This window comes from Plectropomus leopardus, chromosome 22 (genome assembly GCF_026936395.1).
Source record: "Plectropomus leopardus strain MGB_pleo_1.0 chromosome 22, ASM2693639v1, whole genome shotgun sequence".
In the NCBI taxonomy this organism is placed as follows: Eukaryota; Metazoa; Chordata; class Actinopteri; order Perciformes; family Serranidae; genus Plectropomus; species Plectropomus leopardus.
The window spans coordinates 12,656,625-12,676,106 of NC_142197.1; the positions used below are offsets into that span (position 1 = coordinate 12,656,625).

The 19,482-nt window shown below is 39.4% G+C and overlaps 1 protein-coding gene across 14 annotated transcripts in view; it reads right to left on the reverse strand.

Moving 5' to 3' along the window:
• Positions 1-8,359: 8,359 nt before the first annotated feature.
• wnk1b (WNK lysine deficient protein kinase 1b) overlaps positions 8,360-19,482 on the reverse strand; it is a 116,649-nt gene continuing 105,526 nt past the window's right edge. For all 14 annotated transcript variants that reach the window (XM_088072890.1, XM_088072889.1, XM_088072879.1 and 11 more), the window contains 3 exons: positions 18,064-18,236; positions 17,469-17,525; positions 8,360-16,636 (listed from right to left, as the gene is read on the reverse strand). In XM_088072890.1, coding sequence (XP_087929016.1) covers positions 16,196-16,636; positions 17,469-17,525; positions 18,064-18,236 — 671 coding nt within the window. In that variant the 3' untranslated portion in view covers positions 8,360-16,195. The remainder of the gene's footprint in view (positions 16,637-17,468; positions 17,526-18,063; positions 18,237-19,482) is intronic.

Genomic DNA, 19,482 nt, shown 5'->3' on the forward strand with positions numbered 1-19,482 from the left:
CACACACACACATAAACGGAGGCACCTGGAAAAATACAGCTCGCCCCGAGTTCAGTAATCACTTAACATTATATAAACTATAAACAGAAAGATACAAACGTCTCAAACACACACACACTGTATTTTAGCGTACAGATACAGTGGACATGCTCACAAAAGCAACACACCACATATCAGTCAGTTTCTAAACTCTGATGATATTGCGTGTGTGTGTGTGTGTGTGTGTGTGTGTGTGTGTGTGTGTGTGTGTGTGTGTGTGTGTGCGCGTGTGTGTGTGTGTGTCTGGCCAACAAAAACCTGCAGTAAAGAGTGATGTGAGTTTTTCTTGCAGTTAGCAAGTGTTAGTATCGTGACATACTCTCAAGCTCATGACTTAAAGGCAAACCTGCTTGCAACTTCTGTGCGTGTGTGTGTGTGTGTGTGTGTGTGTGTGTGTGTGTGTAGGTGTATGTGGGTGTGTTTGGATAATGTGTATCTGTGTAAGTGTGTTTCTTGATATCAGGAAATACAGGACAAACCTGCATCCCCTCTGTAACTGAACACAACATCATTTAAATGTACAGTCCACATTATTCTCTGATTCATCTACTAATAATTAGCTAAGTCCAATTGTTAGCTGAGATATTTTTAGATTATGCCTTTTTTGGGAGTCTATGACTACCTATACTGCAACAGCACAAGGTCAAAGTTCAGCTCCCAAACTAAAGAAAGACAGATTGTTTGAATACTGATGCTCATTTCTTTCTGCAGTGCAGTGGCAGTGACACATTTATAGCTGTTAATGTGCACTTTCACAGAACACTTTGATGTTGATTTTTAATGAGGATGCTGTAGGTTCAAACCCACAGAGCACACTGACAGTGTACATCATAATATGAGATGCATGCCATTCATTTCTTTAAGAGAAAAGCCTTTTTTTCTGTGAAATATCATTAGATAATCATGTGTGGGTGTTTGAGGTCATGCAAAAAATCTTGTGCGGTGTGAAACCTGTAGGCTCATATAAGAATGAGTTGTTCTCAGTCTCCCTGCTTTTCGTTTTGCCTCCGACACACACACACACACACACACACACCTCTCACTCTACAAACTTAAAGTTCAGATGATTGCTCATGGGCAGGGCTAATTCTTCCTAGTTCGAGTTGTCATGGCAAAGGGATGAAGAATTCTATATTTTTAAAAAATGTGAATAAAAGTTGAAAACTGAATTATATCCATGTAATCGCACTAGTTTTACAGTATTTGCAAGCAAAAAAACCCTTTTTTATTGACACTAGACACTTTTTTGTTTTGTCACAAACAGGGAATAAATTTCAGTGATTTACCCAAAATGTTTAAATGACGATAAAGGCATGTTCAGGAGCACGCCTGGCTCTCACTTAATCTAACAGATGATTGGTTTAGATGTTGATTCACTAATAAGACGTTAAGTTGAGTACAATTAAAAACGACATTAAATCCAGATGAAAAAAAAACGAAGAAATGTGTCGGGAGAGGTCATGAAGCCAGAGGCTTATATAATTGGACACCCTCTCAACTTGAAAACAACAAACAACAAATAAACAAAAAAATTAACAAAACCCCTAAACTAATATTTTACCGAAAAATTAAAACAAAGGATAAATGAATTCATATATGAACTTTGCATTTTGTTGAATTTGAGAGATTTTGGTTTTATTTGATTTGAAGCTTAATTCTGTTAACAGAACAGCAACTCCTTCACAGCAGTCAGAGACACTAAATACGGACTGTTTACACCACAGATCATAAACTATACGCAGTCTGTTTTATATTAACACTGAACTGTTTTAATTCTAGAAGTATTTCACAACACAAAGACTTGGTGTGATGTAAACGGGGCCAACCTGGCCCTGGAAGTGCAAAAAGCCCCCTTAAAACCTCATAAAACTCACTTTAAATATATGATATTTTTTCTTCCCCCTGTGACATCTTCAAAGGGACTATTTAGGTTATTCCTTCAGCTTTTCTGTTTTTTCAGATTTTTTACGAGGGGTTCTGTTATTGACATGAATGACTAAGACCTGAGACAAGAAATACAAAGACAGACTTCATGCAAAGGCTGTGGTTTTGGGGCATCCTGAGCCCTTGGGCCTGTTTGTGTAATACACCTATGGTACACATGGACACAAATTTCCCTATCACATCAAATTTATATTGAAGAGATTAAAGTACCTGGTGCTGTGACATCCATCTTTTTCCTCTGAGGGAGCAGGTAGAGGTGCAGTGCCTGGCTGAAGGGCACTGTAGCAGGGCAAAGCGTCTGTTACTGGCGACCTTTTGGCTGCATGACGGATAGCCTGTATTGAGATACACAGTGTTTGTTTGTGTTCAGCTACACTCCATCTCCTCCTGTCTATTTAAACACACACACTCGCATTAGGCTGACACAAACAAACACACACAGGGGACACGTACACACACGGTCAAGACCACACGAGGACAGGAAAAGCACTTAGGTGGACACGCTTTTGCCCAAAATGCACTGAAATACACGTATAATGCACACGCTGTCTGCAGACAAACCGGTGCACCATTTAAAACTCGGTGCCATATTAATCTGAGCTGTGTAAACAGAGGAGGGGAGAAAAGCTGCTCTCAGGCCAACGGAAACAACAGCAGGAACCTGTAACAACTCTGGAGCCCACATGGACCAGCGCAACCCTGCAGCCTGTGCTTACACAGCTACACGATTACACTAAACACGGCGAGCTTGTAACATCATCGCTACTGCATAGAGGAGGGATGGATTTTTCTCACAATTAAGTGCAAACATTAGATAATTTTTTTTCTTCTCCGTTTTTTATGTTGAAACAGAGAGAGAAATGTCTCTTTTGAACCTTTTGAAACCTGAGCAAATTGGCTTGATTTCTTTCAAAAACATGGAAAGAAGGCAATGGGCAACTTAAGAAGAAATGACCCAGAATTTGCAAGAAAATAGTAAAAAGTAAAATAAAATGACCTGAAAACTTCTTTATATTAAAAGATATCAAATCAAATCAAATCAAACTTTATTTATAAAGCGCTTTTCATACAAAAAGTAACACAAAGTGCTTTACAGGTTAAAATCATTCCCATCCTTCCCTGCTCCCCGCACAAAATCACATTCATACCAAACTCGTATTCAATGCCCATGATTTTTGGCAATGTATGGGAATATACTGTATAGAAGCCACAGTTTCAATCTTAGCAGGATATTGGATTTTAGCCACCACATCATCTTAAAGCCACAACTACAAACTATCAGAGACGGACACTTGATTCCAAATCCCGAGGGTGTGTTTGCAGGGACAGGAAATGCAAGGGTGACCACTGTTTAGTAAACACTCAAACACACACACACACCCACGCGCGCACGCGCGCACACACACACACACACTCCTTCATGAAGCCCATATGGAAACTCTCAGTCAGCTAAAAAGGTTATGTAATAGGTATTTATCCATGTTTATATATATTAGAAGAATCAGATGCTGGTTCATCTGCTGCAGTCACGAGTTTAGACATATGATGCTAATGTAGTGAATGTTACCATGTTAGATCACGATTACTTGGTATTGTGCTATTTCTGTTTAGCTGACAGTAAAGATACCTACGAAATACTCACAAAATCACACGATGTAATGTTTAGACTGCTACATATTTTTGTAGTATTGTTAATTGTTGATATATCATTGTCAAATTAATTTTCATTTAAAGAGTACTCTTTAGTTTGTTATCCCATAACTTGTATTTCTTTCTTTTTGCTTAACTGAAGAGGACGTCATTTAATCTGTATGATTTATTTGCTCCTTCATCTAACACTGTGAGAAGATTTTGAAAATGTTTAAGTTTGGTTAAAGCTGAAAGAACAGCGACCACTTCCTTTTTCGTGCTGTCGAACAACCTTGCAGAGTTTCCAAAATTTGACCCAATTTCTCTGTGAGTAAAAAGTAATAGTGTTGAGATGCTCAGGCTGACTTGCTCGCTGTGGTCCTTGTGGTTCATCTGCGGTGCAGAGAGGCAGGTCGGATTATAAATTGCCTTTGTTTTTTCTAGCTGTACTTTGCATTCAAAGCATGTTGCTCAAAGTCCAGCCTGCATGCCTGCAGAGGGCCTCAAGAACATTATGTGCAGAATATACATGAATTGCAATTGCTTATATTTTATACACTACTAGGTAACTGCATCGAACTGCGCCTGCAGCAAGTGTCTGTCAGGAAATGAAAACTTATAGAAAGCTCCAGGTTACAAGGCAACTAGTGGCACCTGTCGCAGAAAATACATTCTGACATCAATGCTGGCGCTGTTAGCTCAAGTAAGCGATTTCTGTAGAGGACACATTGGTGCTCAGGCATCAAACATGTGAGCACCCTGGTTTAGAGATAGGTAGGTAAATATTAGCATGCTAACATGTCAAACTTCTATGGTAATCATGGTAAACGATGCATCCGCTTAAGATCAGTATTTCAGCATTATGAGCGTGTTAGTTTTACCATTAAGTCCAAAGCACCGCTGTGCCTAAAGCGAAAAGAGACAGTTCAGTCCAAGTTCAAAAACGGCTCAGTGGTTCTAGCTCAGCTAGTAGTAGATGCACACTTCTTTCTTTGTGGTGATACAGTCGGTGGGTGTACTTCACTATAATGAAAATAGTTCCTAAATGAAACTGCTCACAATAAGGTGTGTGGATTATCTTGAGTAACCGGGTCATGATTTCTAAAAAGAGACATTATATCATTGAGATTTTCAAAAGTATTTTTTGCTGCTTTAAGCACAACAAGTGGTTATATTTGAGAGAAGGCAGACATCTTTATGGCCGACATTTGCAACATTCTCATTGTCATTGTCTTTTTAGTCTTCATCTTCGCATGTAAGTAACGTGACTCACTGCTGCTAAAATATTTCACATAGCAGCTTTAAAATAAGTGAAGTCAAGTCGGTGTAGTGTGCTGAGGATGCACTTACCCAAGCTTCTCATTTTCTGTCTTTTTCTAAATATTCAGAATGTCAAAGTAAAAATTCTTCTATGCATATGTGCCTTGAATCATACAGGGAAATGGTGTCTAAATCTTATTTTTGTCACATTTACATAAACATGAAGCATGGGACTGGCTGTTCTTTCCGTCCGCAGTCTGTGCATTTCTCCCACACACATGACATCTGAAGACCCCCCCATCTTTCTTTCTCACCACCACTTCTCTCCCCTCCCTCTCTTTTTTCTCAGAGTGCCCTTTCATTTCATGCAGCCATAAAGACAAAAAAAAGACCACTCTGGTGTAAATCTAATTGGTCACGACAACAGGATGAATAAATGGAGGTGGCACGTACTGTACACACACACACACACACACACACACACACACACACAAATTAAGATAATTTTCTAGCTTTATTCATGTTCTGTCTATTCTACTCTCCTCTATACCTTTTTTTTAAGAAAGCTAAATTTGCTCTCACTTTTAATTTTAATTTCCATATTCACATAGGTAAATGGTCCCTGTGACAAGGGAAAGAAAGAAACAAAAAGAAAAGAAAGAAAGAATAATAACAACAACAAGGAAATTATCTGGAAAATGCTTGAAAAAGTATCATTTTGAAACATAACTATAAATATTTAATTATGAAAATAATAAATATGGTGTTTCCCTAGCCTTCTCTATTGATTTCTTGTAATTAATGTAACATTTCTTACACATTTGCTTTTTGTTTTTGAAAGAAATCACATCAATTTGCTCAGGGTTCAAAGGTTTAAAATCTTGTGAAAGGAGTCTGAAAACAGCTCAAAAAGCAACATCACCCCAGGTTTAATAAGATCTCTGTTGACTGGGCAAAAGCTGATTTGCGTGTCTTCAATGTCATATTAAGTGCAACTTGTACTAACTGTTACTCAATGATTCACCTTCTGCTGGAGGCGGGGTCATTCTTGTCCTCGGGCACAGTGAAGGCAACTCCCAAAATTCATTAGCAACTCAGCCAAACAGGACAATACATGTCGGTGGTTCCTGCAAGATAGGAAAGCAAAAAGACAACAAAAAAAGAGTAAATTTTCATACATGAATCAGAAATGCATCATACTATTGTCAGTTGTAGACACAGTAAGAATGTACCAGCATGTGGTGTGTGAGAATTTATTCTCACTGTGCCTCCTGCACTTATCTACAGCAGATATGCTCTTTTGGCTCATACACAAGCTTAAAGAAGTCAAGTATATGTGTGGGAGATCTGTGTTGAAATGTGAGACCTTGTAGGTTTTGGTGTAAACAGTTAGTGTGTGTGTGTGTGTGTGTGTGTGTGTGTGTGTGTGTGTGTGTGTGTGTGTGTGAAGTTGTGGGTTCTGTTTCACCTCATGGTTGTGACATTTTATCTCCATCCTGCATAATCTTTGATGCATCTAACAGAGGAGGGAAGCATTTATAATTATTTAAAAAAAAAAAGACCATGCATGACCATAACAGCAATAACCGGAAACTTGACTACATCTTGTGTGAGTTCACCTGTTAACCCTGTACTTGGCCGTGGCTCACAGCAGCCTATAAACCAAGCTACACACTGCAAAAAAAAAAAGACAATTGTAGTTTAATATTCAGGATTAACAAGTTTATTACATCCTGTGTATGTCCTCAATATCTTCTAGCATTTTTTTTATAGTCACGACAGGTAAAAGTTTAATTCCTCAAAATAAAATACACTCAGGTTAATATTTTTTTGAGCACTAAAATAACTTAAAGTATCTTCCAAAAAGTTCAACAAGGCTTACTGCAGATTAAAATCCCAATCCCAAAATGTGCAATTTTTTGCAGTGCAGTATTCATATCACAGCAGGAAAGCTGCATGATGGAAATTTATTGTTTTAATGCACCGGTAAGTCTCATTTTCCTTCCTCCCTTCCTTCCTTAGGCCTCTTTTTCTCTGAACTGACTATGTTATTTTTATTGTCTCCATGGTGACAGATAACAGGCACAGATTCACACCTCACAACGAGTTGTTTCCTGACTGGCCTCTGAGCAAGAAGCTGTTTAATATGGTCTGGATAACAGGAAGGTGGCCAGCAGTCACAGTTCAGGTTATACAGTCAGTAAAGAGAAGTGCTGCAGCCATGTGGAGAGAACAAGTACTGCAACAACAAGTACTGAAGTTAAAACAAACCTGTCTGCCTTATTTGGACATGATTGAGTTGTGTCGAACATTTGGGTCAAAGTCTTATAAAAACTAAACTCTTTCCTTTTACTGACAATGTGAGACTATCAAAGGGACATTTCAACTAAAAATCAAAAATACCAGTGCCTTTTAATCTATATTGTTTTAGTGTGAATTGCTGGGTGCAAGAATGCACAATATTGGATTTTTTTCCGATTTCCAATATGCCAACTTATAACAACTCTTTGGGCCGATAACTGATACTGATATCGATATTTAGTGACCAAGTCTCTCCTGTAGCAGAATTAACTTCATATTATGCACACTCTTATTATGATGGCCCACCAGCAGATGGAGACATTAAATAAAGTGCTTATCAGTGTAAATTCATTCATTGTGCAAAATAAGAAAAATTCCCCAACTTGGGGTTCAACGTGTCAATTTAAAAAAACAAATCTGAAAATTGATTTGTCATATCAGCAGAAATCAGCATGTTTGCCGATACCAATATTTAATTTTAAAGTCAATATCTGCCGATATTATCAGGCATCCCAAGCTGAATGTTAGAGATATCAGCCGCAGAGACGTCAGCCTTCTCTCCAGTATAATTGAAGTAGATGCACTCGGCTCGTGGTGCTAAAAGCGTAAAAAAAATTACACTTGAAAAACTCAAAAGCAATGTCTCTTTCCAGAAATTATGAGCCGATTTCTCAAGATAAGAGCATGTTGTGAGCAGCTTCATGCAGGAACTATTTTCTCTCTACCAAACTATGCCCACCAACCATTTCACCATACAGAGGGAAACGTATATCTACTGCACTGAGCTATAGCCAACGTCACAGCTCAGCCAGGGAGGACGAAGACAAACATCTCCAACACTCTGTAACTCAAACCACAACAACCCAGACTGATAAATGGCGCTGCAGGTAAGAGGATAAAATATGTGTTTTTGATTTTGGGGTGAACTGTTCCTTTAAATGCTTCACATAAAACACACATCCCAGAAGCCCAGAAATTAATCTACAAAACAAGGTTATGACACACTATCAGAACTGTACTGTTGCATCTTTGACTGTCCATGTCATTGTGTACCTTTCTGTCCATCTGTCCTGGCTCCTTGTGACCGCGAGACCTGTTAAAAAGATAATGCATTCATTGTTATAACAGCAGAGACATATTATTTAATTTCATTCCTATCTTCATATTTAAACTCCAGTCACTGCAATTCATTTAAACAACTTTTATTTATTAAGTTTTTACAAATAAAGTAACAAATTTCATTGTATTGTAGCGCAAAGCGCAAATTTTTTTTTTAATATGAAGCTTGAACACTCTATACTTAGTGCAAAACATACCGTTAAAGGCTGCCGATGACTCCCTACATGTATTTTTTGTTTTTTCTTTCATTCATTCATCCATATTTTTGTTTTTTTTATCTAACCACTTTGTACAATGTCAAACACGATACAGAAAAATGAAACCACTGAATTAAGTTAGGTGCTGCTAGAGACATTACAACTGCTGATAAAAACAAGTGAGAAATAAAAAATAAAACATGAGAGCGTCAGAGAAACCAGAAACATAATCAACGTGTTGAGAGAAATGGTTTCAGTAACAGTCAGAGAAACTGTTGCTGCGCTTGAGACTCGACATCATACCACAGGAGCAAGCTACATGAAACGGCAAGGAGATGTCAATCTCTATGTGTGTGTGTGTGTGTGTGTGTGTGTGTGTGTTGGTGAACTGAAAGGCATTTTTTATTTTACATGTGGGCACTTCTACAGTAAAAAGCATAAAAGTTTGCAAATCCTGAAACTGAATCTAATGCGAGTGAGTCCAAAACAACTATTGCTACACTGTGTGTCACCAGAGAAAAAGAATCCTACTTTTCCACTTTAACTTCAGGGAACTTCACAATAAGAGCGCCCACACTGGATAACTCTCAAGCCTTTCACAATGAGAATCCTCCTTCACAACTTTAAAGGAACCTCACAATATTTGCACCCACTCGTGAGCTTTACGAGTCCTCCAGCAGGGGGCGTAACTGTCAAACCCAACTGTTTCTACAGCGCTGGATAGCATACTGTAGCTTTAAATAATATTGCATTGCAGCCGCTGCACAGGCATTCCTTTCATAGTAATTATGTAGTCGAAACACTGCAAAATATGATCAAACTCCTACTGTGGAAATCATTTGAGGTTTGAGCAATTGCAGAGTGAAAATCCAGGCAACCAAAACAGCTCCAGTGAGTAAAAGCAGTAAAAAATACTCTGAATTTACTTTTTAAAAAAATTCTTTACCTCTGATGTTTCCACTCCACTTACAAAAAGTCAAATGGCACTGAGTTGGTGGCATCATTAAAGGTTTGACTTCTTTTAACTGATCAGAACTAAAGCAAAGTGGCTCAATGATTATTCACAGCTTCAACCAAACTTGCCAAGAAGTAAAAATGTTGCATTATTATTAATGAGAAATGGAAAATATCCCCAAATAAATCAAGCAAAAGCAAGGTGTTTTGTTTGTACAAACTTTACAAAGTAACCTTTTCATCCAGAACACCCAAAAAACACAACAACAAAAAAAGCAATTTTAAGTGAATGTCAAAGTTTGTACCAGATGTTTCATTTGCACGGACAAATGAAAAGAGAAAAGAGGACAGGGTGTCAAAGGCCTTGAATCTAAAATCACCATCATCACTATCACTTTCATCATTTTAACCGCCATCATCACAACCAGTACAACCACCATAACCACCACTGCGCTCATTCTAACCACCAACAACTCTAGCACTGCGATGCCCTTTTATAACATAATGCTTACATTTTTGGTTTACATGGTGCAGCTTCAGAAACATACAGTGAGAATAGGAGTGGATGATATTCATACCTTTCTGCAGACTTTTTTTTTTTGCCCAATAGCAGCAATTCTCAGATGAGGACCAAGTCCGTTTAAAAGACAAGTGTAGTTCTGCTGGCCTCGTACTTGGGTTTTGGTTAGAAAAAGGTAAGACTGTTAAAATCTCATCTTGGGGATGACAAACGAGTTACAAGAGAGGAGAAAGATTATCTTCTCACAATGATTGATGGACTCTTAAATTAAAACACAATTTCATGCCAAAGATTGGACAGCTTTGGTAATTTTACATATCTGTTTTTCTTTGTTTTTCTCCTCTCAGTGACTCAGTTTACATGCACTCTAATATTCCACTATTATTCTGAATATGTCAATATTCTAAATCTGATACAGGTATTGTAAACAGCATACTACCTTTGGATATTACATATTAGGCCGTTTTTTCAAATGTAGCATATTCCGATTGAGATGTGGGACACGCTGGCATTACTCAGGTTTTAGGAGCATTCCTTAGACATGTATACATTTTAAATATGCATCTCAATTTAGGGTTTTTACACCAATTTTGCATGTTTACTGTCAGCTCTGTGTGTTGTCATGGATACATTGTACACAAACCAACCTGTAAAAAGTTTGCAGGGCTGTAAAGTAAAAATGCATGTTACAAAACAAAACAAAACCCACATTTTAAGTTAAAAAGGAAAAACACACCAACTTCTTAACATTATAAAAGACTTGGATGGACAAAACTGCAACGCTGACCTTTCTACGAAGGTGGTTGACGGAATGAAAGAGGGAGGCTGTGTTCACACGGTCTACACGTCCGCCACCTGTGGTTAACTTTGACAAAATCCTATTACGACATAAAGAAGCAAAAGGGAATAAGTGACTTCAGCTGCTGTGATAAACAACATGTTAGGGCATGTTAATTGGAGTATTCACAGCTGCATATAAATGGGAATATTAGTGGAATATTAATTTTTATTAGCTGTGTAGGAACATTATCTTTTTTCTGGCATAAGGGCAAAAAATGGAATATTTGTGCATGTAAACAGAGTGATAGTTTGATATGGGTGGAGTGCACCAGTTGGACAGTTGGTAGCTTGTTTGGTCACAGTCAAATCTGATTGTTTTTTTTTTAATTCACGGCCATGACATCATCGTTTGCCACTCACTCTTTTACAAGCCAACTGGAACAGAGCAGCACTGCCATTCCTGTTAAACCACCTCAACTAACAGACGAGTAAAACATAATGACCCCTACCATGGATCCTTTGATTTTAGCTGGTTTTACAAGCAGGTCAATAAAGATTTTGATTCGCATTTTGGTGAAACATAAATCTATACTACACTAGAGACAACACTGAAAGAAGTAACTTAAGTTCACTATAATGATCCTCTGCCGACTCTATGCTGCACCAGGGCCAGTGCCACCAAAACACAGAGTGGTCCAAGCTTCGATACATACAATCAACTCTCTCCTTAAAACTGGAAAAATACTCTCACCGCCTCCCCCCAAATATCTACATTTAAAACCCTGAAAAAATGGCACTGATAACTCTCCTGTCCTCAAATTTCATCATGTTGGTGGTGTAACATTGCCAGGCCTCATGTGGAGGTAAAGCACAACAACCAGCTTCACTTCACAGAAACAACACTGACTTCAAATGGTGGCCTTTTTCAATCTGAAGTGGTCAATCTCATTGGTTTTAATGGCAGCAGAATTGGGGTAATTTCATTTTTCTATCAACTCAAAGAGCAAAGATATTTGTTTAAAGGGTAACTATTTTCCCATATTTTTGTGTCTACTGGGATAGACAACTTCAGACTTTGGTCCGGTATTGCGTGAGAGAGCTGCAGCCGGCAGCAGCAGAAAGGCTGGAATGTAATCACTCAGGACATGTGTGAACTGTCAATTTACGTCTCCTAAAAATGCTTGTTTTTGCCACTGAAAGACTCATGGGGGTTTTTAAATATGACAACATCATAAAAAGGATCCTGACATTGATAGAACGTTTTTGTTAAAGAGTAAGATCCCTTTTGTTTAACTCGAAAAAGCCCTAAAATTGCTATTGCAAAACCCACCAGACTCCATTTAAATAAACAGTACATTTGTCATCATAAAACACACTTAATTCAAAGTTCACGGAAACAAAATAAAACTAACAAAAGCTGTCTTTGTTTGTCTTTCCACTTACTCAACATTCATCAACTCTGGTTTGGTTGAAATAAACCCTTAAAATAAATAAAATAAACCCAGTTGGATCTGAAAATATGCTGAAACTATACACGCTAAAATTACTGGTTATTTAAATAGTGAATTTGGGGCTGTTTCTGTTTAAACAAAAAGCATTTTGCTCTTTCAAAAAAACATCTATGTCCATAATGATATTAGACACTTAAAAATGATATGATGACCTTGACAGTGGCAAAAAAAACTTTTAGTAAATGTACGTTGGCGGTACACAAATGCCCGGAGTGGTTACATCGCAGCCTGTTTCAGCAGTGCCGGTTGCAGCGCTCACACCCAACAGCAGACCAGTTTCAAAACTTGTCCTCATTAGTCACTGAGAAACAAAAACATGGGAAAATGAGGTCCAGGTTTTAAAAAAAGATATGGTTTTCACTTTTTTAAAAATCATTCTTGGCTTTTTACGGAAAACACACTCAATTAGTTGAAAAATAGAATTAACCACAAACCAGCCGTAGCGCACACAGCAGCTGCTAACGACAGCCATTATCATTACTGCATCTCCACCAATCTACTGCTTACCTGCTCCACTAACACCGGGTCCAATAATCACCACCAACGTCAAAGTGACACCCATTAAAACTCCCCACACGTGCTGTCATGTGTGCTTACTTTAAACCCAAGTCCTCAACCACCAACGAAACAAGCAACAGGAAGGATGCAAGGCACTAGTAAGTACCTCCAGTGTTCACTGGAGGCTCTAGGGGGATCAGGGGAAGCAAAAGAAAGCAAAAAATAAAAGACAGACATTTTTTTCAAGTACATTAAAATGGACACCATTGGTTTATACATTCACATTCATCTAACAAAACCAGGGGAGAAAGGGAAGAGGAGGGCTATTTAAAGTGTCTGATATATAAGTACTGTATTAAGAAAAAAAAATAGCTAGCATTACTTTATTATCTAAATATCAACTATCCTGCCGTTCACTCCGGTTTGTCTTTATAATCAGGCTTGGAGGTCAATTTCGACTTTCAATTCAATCAGTTTAAAAAAAGGAACTGCTGTTGATCAGCTGTCTATAAGGCATTTATTTTGGATTGTGTCCTCAGTATCTGGATGCGAGGATCATTATTTAAAAAGACGTGATCTTAATTTTCACATTTTGATGAGAATCCACTTGCTGAGATCAGTGAATTGAAAGTGAAAGGCCCCCAAACCGCTCTCTGTATGCTTCTGTTTTTTTCATTCATGACGTTTCACCCTAAAACTCATGTTGTCCAACAACATTTGCTAATAATAAACAACAATAATCACAGTGTTTCCACATCGTACACCGATGTGCGCGTATAACAGGTCCATCGACAGAACACGTTTTTGTTTTTGTTTCTTTTTAAATAGAATAATAATCATTAACAACAATAATTAATGTACATTGCAATTATTTCAACGCAAATGTTGAAACCCAACCTACTGATGACACTAAGAACTGAGGCATTAGTCTGTGTGTTAAACGGCTGCTACGCCTCCAACAATGTGTGTGTATTTACATGACTGTGTGTTTGTAGATGTGTGTGTTTGTATGAATGTCTCATGCATTGTGTGTGTGTGTGTTTGTGTGTGTCAGATTGCTGGCTGGGGGCAGCGAGCAAAACAAACCCAACAAAAACGAAATAAACAACAAAATGGAATCATCATGGCTGACATTCTAAAAAATAAACACAAACTGTACAGGGACTCTGATATTATTCTGATAACAAGGCCACTTTTTTCACACTGAGTTCTCTCATGTTTGGGCTTTTTTTTTCTCTGAAAGGTTCCTGCTGTTATTGCTTCAAATGGCAACAGAGAGGCGGAGAGAGGGATGGAGGAAGAGGTGGAGTCGTGACGGTGAAGAGGCGTCTGGTGTGCAGAGGCATCTGTCCTGTCCTTCCAGTGCTTTATTGATGCCGCACGCAGCCAGTATGCTCCTAAAGTAAGCAGTGGAACGGGAAACAGATGAGGTGTTTGACTGTTATCTAACACAAACACTCACTCGCTCTCCCTCTTCATCCACTTTCTTTCCTCCATCTCTCTCCATCTGTTTGAATGGTTTGTCAGAACAAGGGAGGAACAAGACACAGAAGGTAACAGAGGAGCAACTGTCACGAGTTTTCTCAAGCTGACGAGTCAAAACCCCAATAAGTGCTACTGCTGTACTCTAAACCAGGCTAGGGGTCAGCTCAGCTCCAGACGCTCAAAATTCTCAATGTGCGTTTGATTTGTTCTTTTTTTTTTGTGCTTTGAATGGTCGAGGAAAATATTCGAAATTCTGAATACTGAAGCAAAACAACTTCCTGAATTCAAATTTCTGCTCTCATCTGATGTCAAAGCCTTTAACTGTGTGCATCCTTGCTTTCAAGCATACATTTAAAGGTCCAGTGTGCAGGATTTAGGGGGATATATTGGCAGAAATGGAGTTCATTATAATAAGTATGCTTTCTTTAGTGTATAATCACCTGAAAGTAAGAATTGTTGTGGTTTTATGAGTTAGGAATGAGCCGTTTATGTGTATATAGGGAGTGGCTCCTCGTCCACAGAGTCCGCCATGTTTCTACAGTAGCCCAGAACGGACACACCAAACACTGACTCCAAACAGGGCCATTCATGTTTTTGTGTTGGCCGCTGTGGTTAACAGCCTGTCCACCAGGAGCCAAATAACATTGGAAAAACACTGATTTATAAGGTGAAACTGCTTTATTCAGTGTTTTTACCAGTTTAAATTACTCTGCCTGCTTGTTTTGGAGAGGAAAAGACCGCTGCGTGTAATTCAGCTGCCAGTGAAAACCTCCTGAATGTTATAATAATCTTAAGTTATCAGAGAAAAAAAGGTGAGCTCATACTAGCAGGTGCTCGGCTTTGACATGCTGAATAGCATCTGCAAATCACTGATTTGTAAAGCCAAACTGCTGTATTCAGTGTTCACCTGTTTAAATCACCGGCGTTTTGGAGAGGAAGAGACCTCTGCAGATTATTCGGCGCTTGCTGAAAAAAATCTCCTGAACAATGAACCGGGAAGGAATTCAGACTAGGAGTTAATGCTTGGCACATGGGAGAAGTTTGAGCTGTTTGCAGCTGCAATCCTCATCGCCAGATGCCACCAAATCCTACACACTGCTCCTTTCAGGGACGCAAACTGCTGGCGGAAAAACACGGCTGCTGCTTGATTTCAGAAAAGAAAGATGACCTTAATGTGATGACCAGCCATGTTCCCCTCTATATCCACCAGCTACCTCTTTATAGATGTATTAAATTTGGAAAAACTGCATTGGTGTATGTGTCTATCTTCTTTGAGAGCTTAAGATTTCCTAATACTCAGCCTGAGAGCTAAAATATTCTAAGCAATTACAGTGTTAGAAGCTTTTATGAGGTGCTGTGAGGACACAAATTTGTTGAAGCTGGCCACCACATTCATCCCCCTCAACCTGATGTTAAGTTTCTCCTCCGCTGTCTCACAAGGTTGATTGTGTGACCTGCCTTGTAAAGACTTGTTCACTCAATTTAAAGCATGAAATGGAGCGAGAGTGACCAAGCCATAAGTGCGCATACACAACACCTCACACACAAACAGCTACTAACACCAATCCCACACCCTGTCAAAACCTCTTTGGCCTTTTCACATTGCACTCAGGAGTCTTTTTCTGTATCCTCGAGCATTTGACCGGCTGTCACAGCCCACAGTCGAACACAACAGAGAGGGAGATTGTGTGACTGCCTTTGTATCTGTGACGGCTTCTCACACACATAGATGAGGCGAGGTGCATCACACAAACTGTGGAGATGTTGCCACATCGCATTCCTGATTTCTTCACTCCTCCTCCTTTCCTCTCTTTGCTCCTCTTGAACAGATTCTGTCATTTCAAACTCCTCACTCTCCAGTTCTTCTGTCCTCTCCAGCCGATCGAGCCCGTAACACTTTGTCCCAAACCAGATCAGGCCAGTCGGGCTGTGATTTCAATCAGCCCTCACCCCCAGCCCTACGTGGTCCGCAGGTTGGGTCCTCCTGGGTTGCTGACCGACTTCTGGAGAGAGTTGGTCAGATGGAAAGACTGGAGCGGCCCCTGCCCGGGAATCTGGCCCTGTCCACCGACCGTGGTGGGGTAGGGGCCCAGGGGCTGGGAGGTGCTGACCAGTAGAGGACCAGGCTGTGCTGGGGCCTGGTGTGGGGTTGACAGGCCGTGAGCCGGACCGGACCATTGTGCGCTGTAGGCAGCGGTGGGGGTGTAGGGGATGAACTGGGGAGGCTGGGACTGAGGCGGAGTGGAGGTGGCAGGGGGGTGGCACAGGGAACCCTTGCGGGCAGCCAGAGAGGTAGCGGTGGTGGAGTTTGTAGGGAGGTGGGCTGAACCTCCAATGCTGCTGGGACACAGCTGGCTGGGAGCAGAGTACTTCCTGCTCATACTGGCTGACTGGATAACCTGGACAGGTGGACATTTTACATGAGGAAAGAAAAACATGTCTCTCTGCTAACACTAAAAACCTTTACACATCACATCTTTTTTCATGCCATTAAGGGCTCATTAATGCTCATGGTTACACATGGAGACAGAGATGGATGGAGCCCTCTTTCCGTGCTCTGTGTTCATTTTGTCGATATTAGTGCACATTTTTTGAGCGTTTATGTATATAGTTCAAGCGAGATATGACCGTAGAAAACGGCAGAGAAATTTCAATGATGGCCGAACAGAACTAATTGGTAATATATAATTATACAAAGTTATATAAAGCAATATAAAGGCAAGTATTTTGCATTTTAATAATGTTAATTCATCCCGCCCCCGCTGTGTAAAGGCCTTCAGAGTTGTTCAGCACATACTTATTTTTTAAATTTATCTAAAAATCTCCATTTCATTTGGTAGATACTTGATTATCCTTTTTGAAGTAACTATGTGACTGATCAAGGTATGAATTAGGATTTTTTTAATTTAAAAACAAATATCTTTTGCAGAGGTGTAACGTGCTAGAATCTACTTATAAGACGTTTATAATTTTAGTTTATTTTGGAACATGTATTAAATGAACACAGATTAAATGAGACATATAAACCTGTGATTTTAAATCCAGCATAAAAGCACTGTATGGTTTTTGGGGTCTCTGCATATAATGAATCTGCCATGTATGGTCCGCTGTGTCCACCGTACTTAATGAGAAGTTGGTGGTGACAAGAGAGGTCAGGCCACAAAAGCTAATTTTTGCTCTTGGCCCCCCTGAATGCGTCCATGATGTCATATGGTGCATTTTTAAACTAACCTCATAGCTATGTCCTTGTACTGGGGCCTGCTGCAGCTGTTTGGCACTCCTCTTCCCCTGGAAAAAAACAGTCAGTTTAATCAACTGTACAGCACTTTTAACAAATTCTTCACATTTCTTTAAAGCAGCTGGAACAAGTTTATCAACTCCTGGATGTGCCCAAAGCTTAAAAGGAAGAACAAGCACTTGCTGTCTTTGACTTTAAACTTCAGATTTGTTTACCCCTAATTATTAAATCATCCAATTCAATTGAAATTTTGTACAAAAAGTCTCCAGACTTAAATATATTCTTTCCCTGCTAAACCGATGTTTTGGTCACTGTAAACACACATAAAGTGCCAGATGGAAACAGGACCTGATAGAGGATTAGCGAAACACATTACAGCCAAATGCCCGTAGGTTTTGGCTGAGGTTTGTTTACTCAACCAGCCACTTTGGCTTTTAACAAACTGCCATTTAGACTTCAGTTTCTTTCCTCTATCTGTCTTCTGGTCTTTTAAACTAAATAGAGAAAGTGTTGAGTCATTGCTGAAGGAACATTTTCTGTGTCAAAACAACTTGTGTTACTGTAATAAATCATAAAACGGCAGTAAACCTGTGAGAGGTTCATGGCATCTCTGGCCCAATTGTCCACCAGTTTATGGAGGTCATCGGTGAAGGTTCCTTTCCTCTGGTGGGGGGCGGACATGTTGGGGGGCAGACACTGAGAACCCCCCTGGCTCTGACCCAAACCGCCTGAACCACTCACGGCATTGGTGCTGTTAGTCCCTGTGGAGAGAGACGGAGAGAAAGGAGAGGAAGAGCAAAGGATGTGAGACACTGTTCAAACGAGACGATGATCACTGATGTTATCTGAATGAAGGAGAATGCACTTCCTGTCTTGACCATGAAAATGGGCCGTTACATTGTGACATAGCCTAGTCGGGACAGAGTTTTGGGGTAGGTCAGCATGTTGGTATTATGTTGTTTAGTTGTAATGATGGAAATAATGATGGCAGACAGGAACTTGAGGAAAAACTGATACTAGAGCAATATTTTAAAATGATTTTGCCAACAAATTTGACAAAAATTTAGTCAGTTTCAGAATGTATCTTTATTCATTACTTCAATATTTTTAACCTGGACCCTATTGTCTAATAACTAGAGACAACAATTTGTTAAAAAATAGTCTAGTATTGAGCCAGAGTGCTGCAGCCAGCAGATGCAATGTGTTCAGTCGGGGCATGTTTGCACTGCCTATTTACGTCCACTAAAAGTGCTTATTTTTTATCACTGACAGGCTCACGTTGTTATCAGAAGTGTTGGACAACATTATGGAAAGTTTCACTCGAGAGATAGACCTTTTTGCTTATGAGTAACATCCTTTTTATTTAACCAGAAACAGCCCTGAAACTGCTATCACCAAACTAACCAGACTCCATTTAAATAATCACTAATTGTATTATCATGAAATATACTTAATTCAGACCAAAACTCACCAAAACAGTCTTGGTTTTTCTCTCCTTCGTTCAAACACTCAGCAACTCTGGTCTGGTTGAAATAAATCCTTAATTCAGCCAGTCAGATGTGAGAATATGCCGGCTCTGTACACGCTAAAATTGCTATTTATTTAAATAAAGTGTGGTGGGTTTGGCGTTAGCGATTTTGGTATTGTTTCCGGTTAAACATAAAGATCTTACTCTTTAACAAAAAGGTTTAATGTAGACAGACACTTAAAAAGCTGAGCATCAGTGGCAGAAATAAGCACTTTTAGGGGATGAACATCGATGGTGCATTATTGCCATGGGTGTTTGCATTGCAGCCTGTCTTGCACCTGCAACTCTCACTTAATACTAGACCAGCTTTAAAAACTGTTGCTTTCTTCAGTGCCTTAGACACAAATGATGGGAGAGTGAGAAGTTAGTCTTTAAATACTTCATTCTCCCATTGCCTCTGGTTAGTGATACATTAGGCGCCCTGTGAAGCTGTCATGCCCAGCAGCAATTAATTTATTCGAAGCAATGCTGAGCACAAG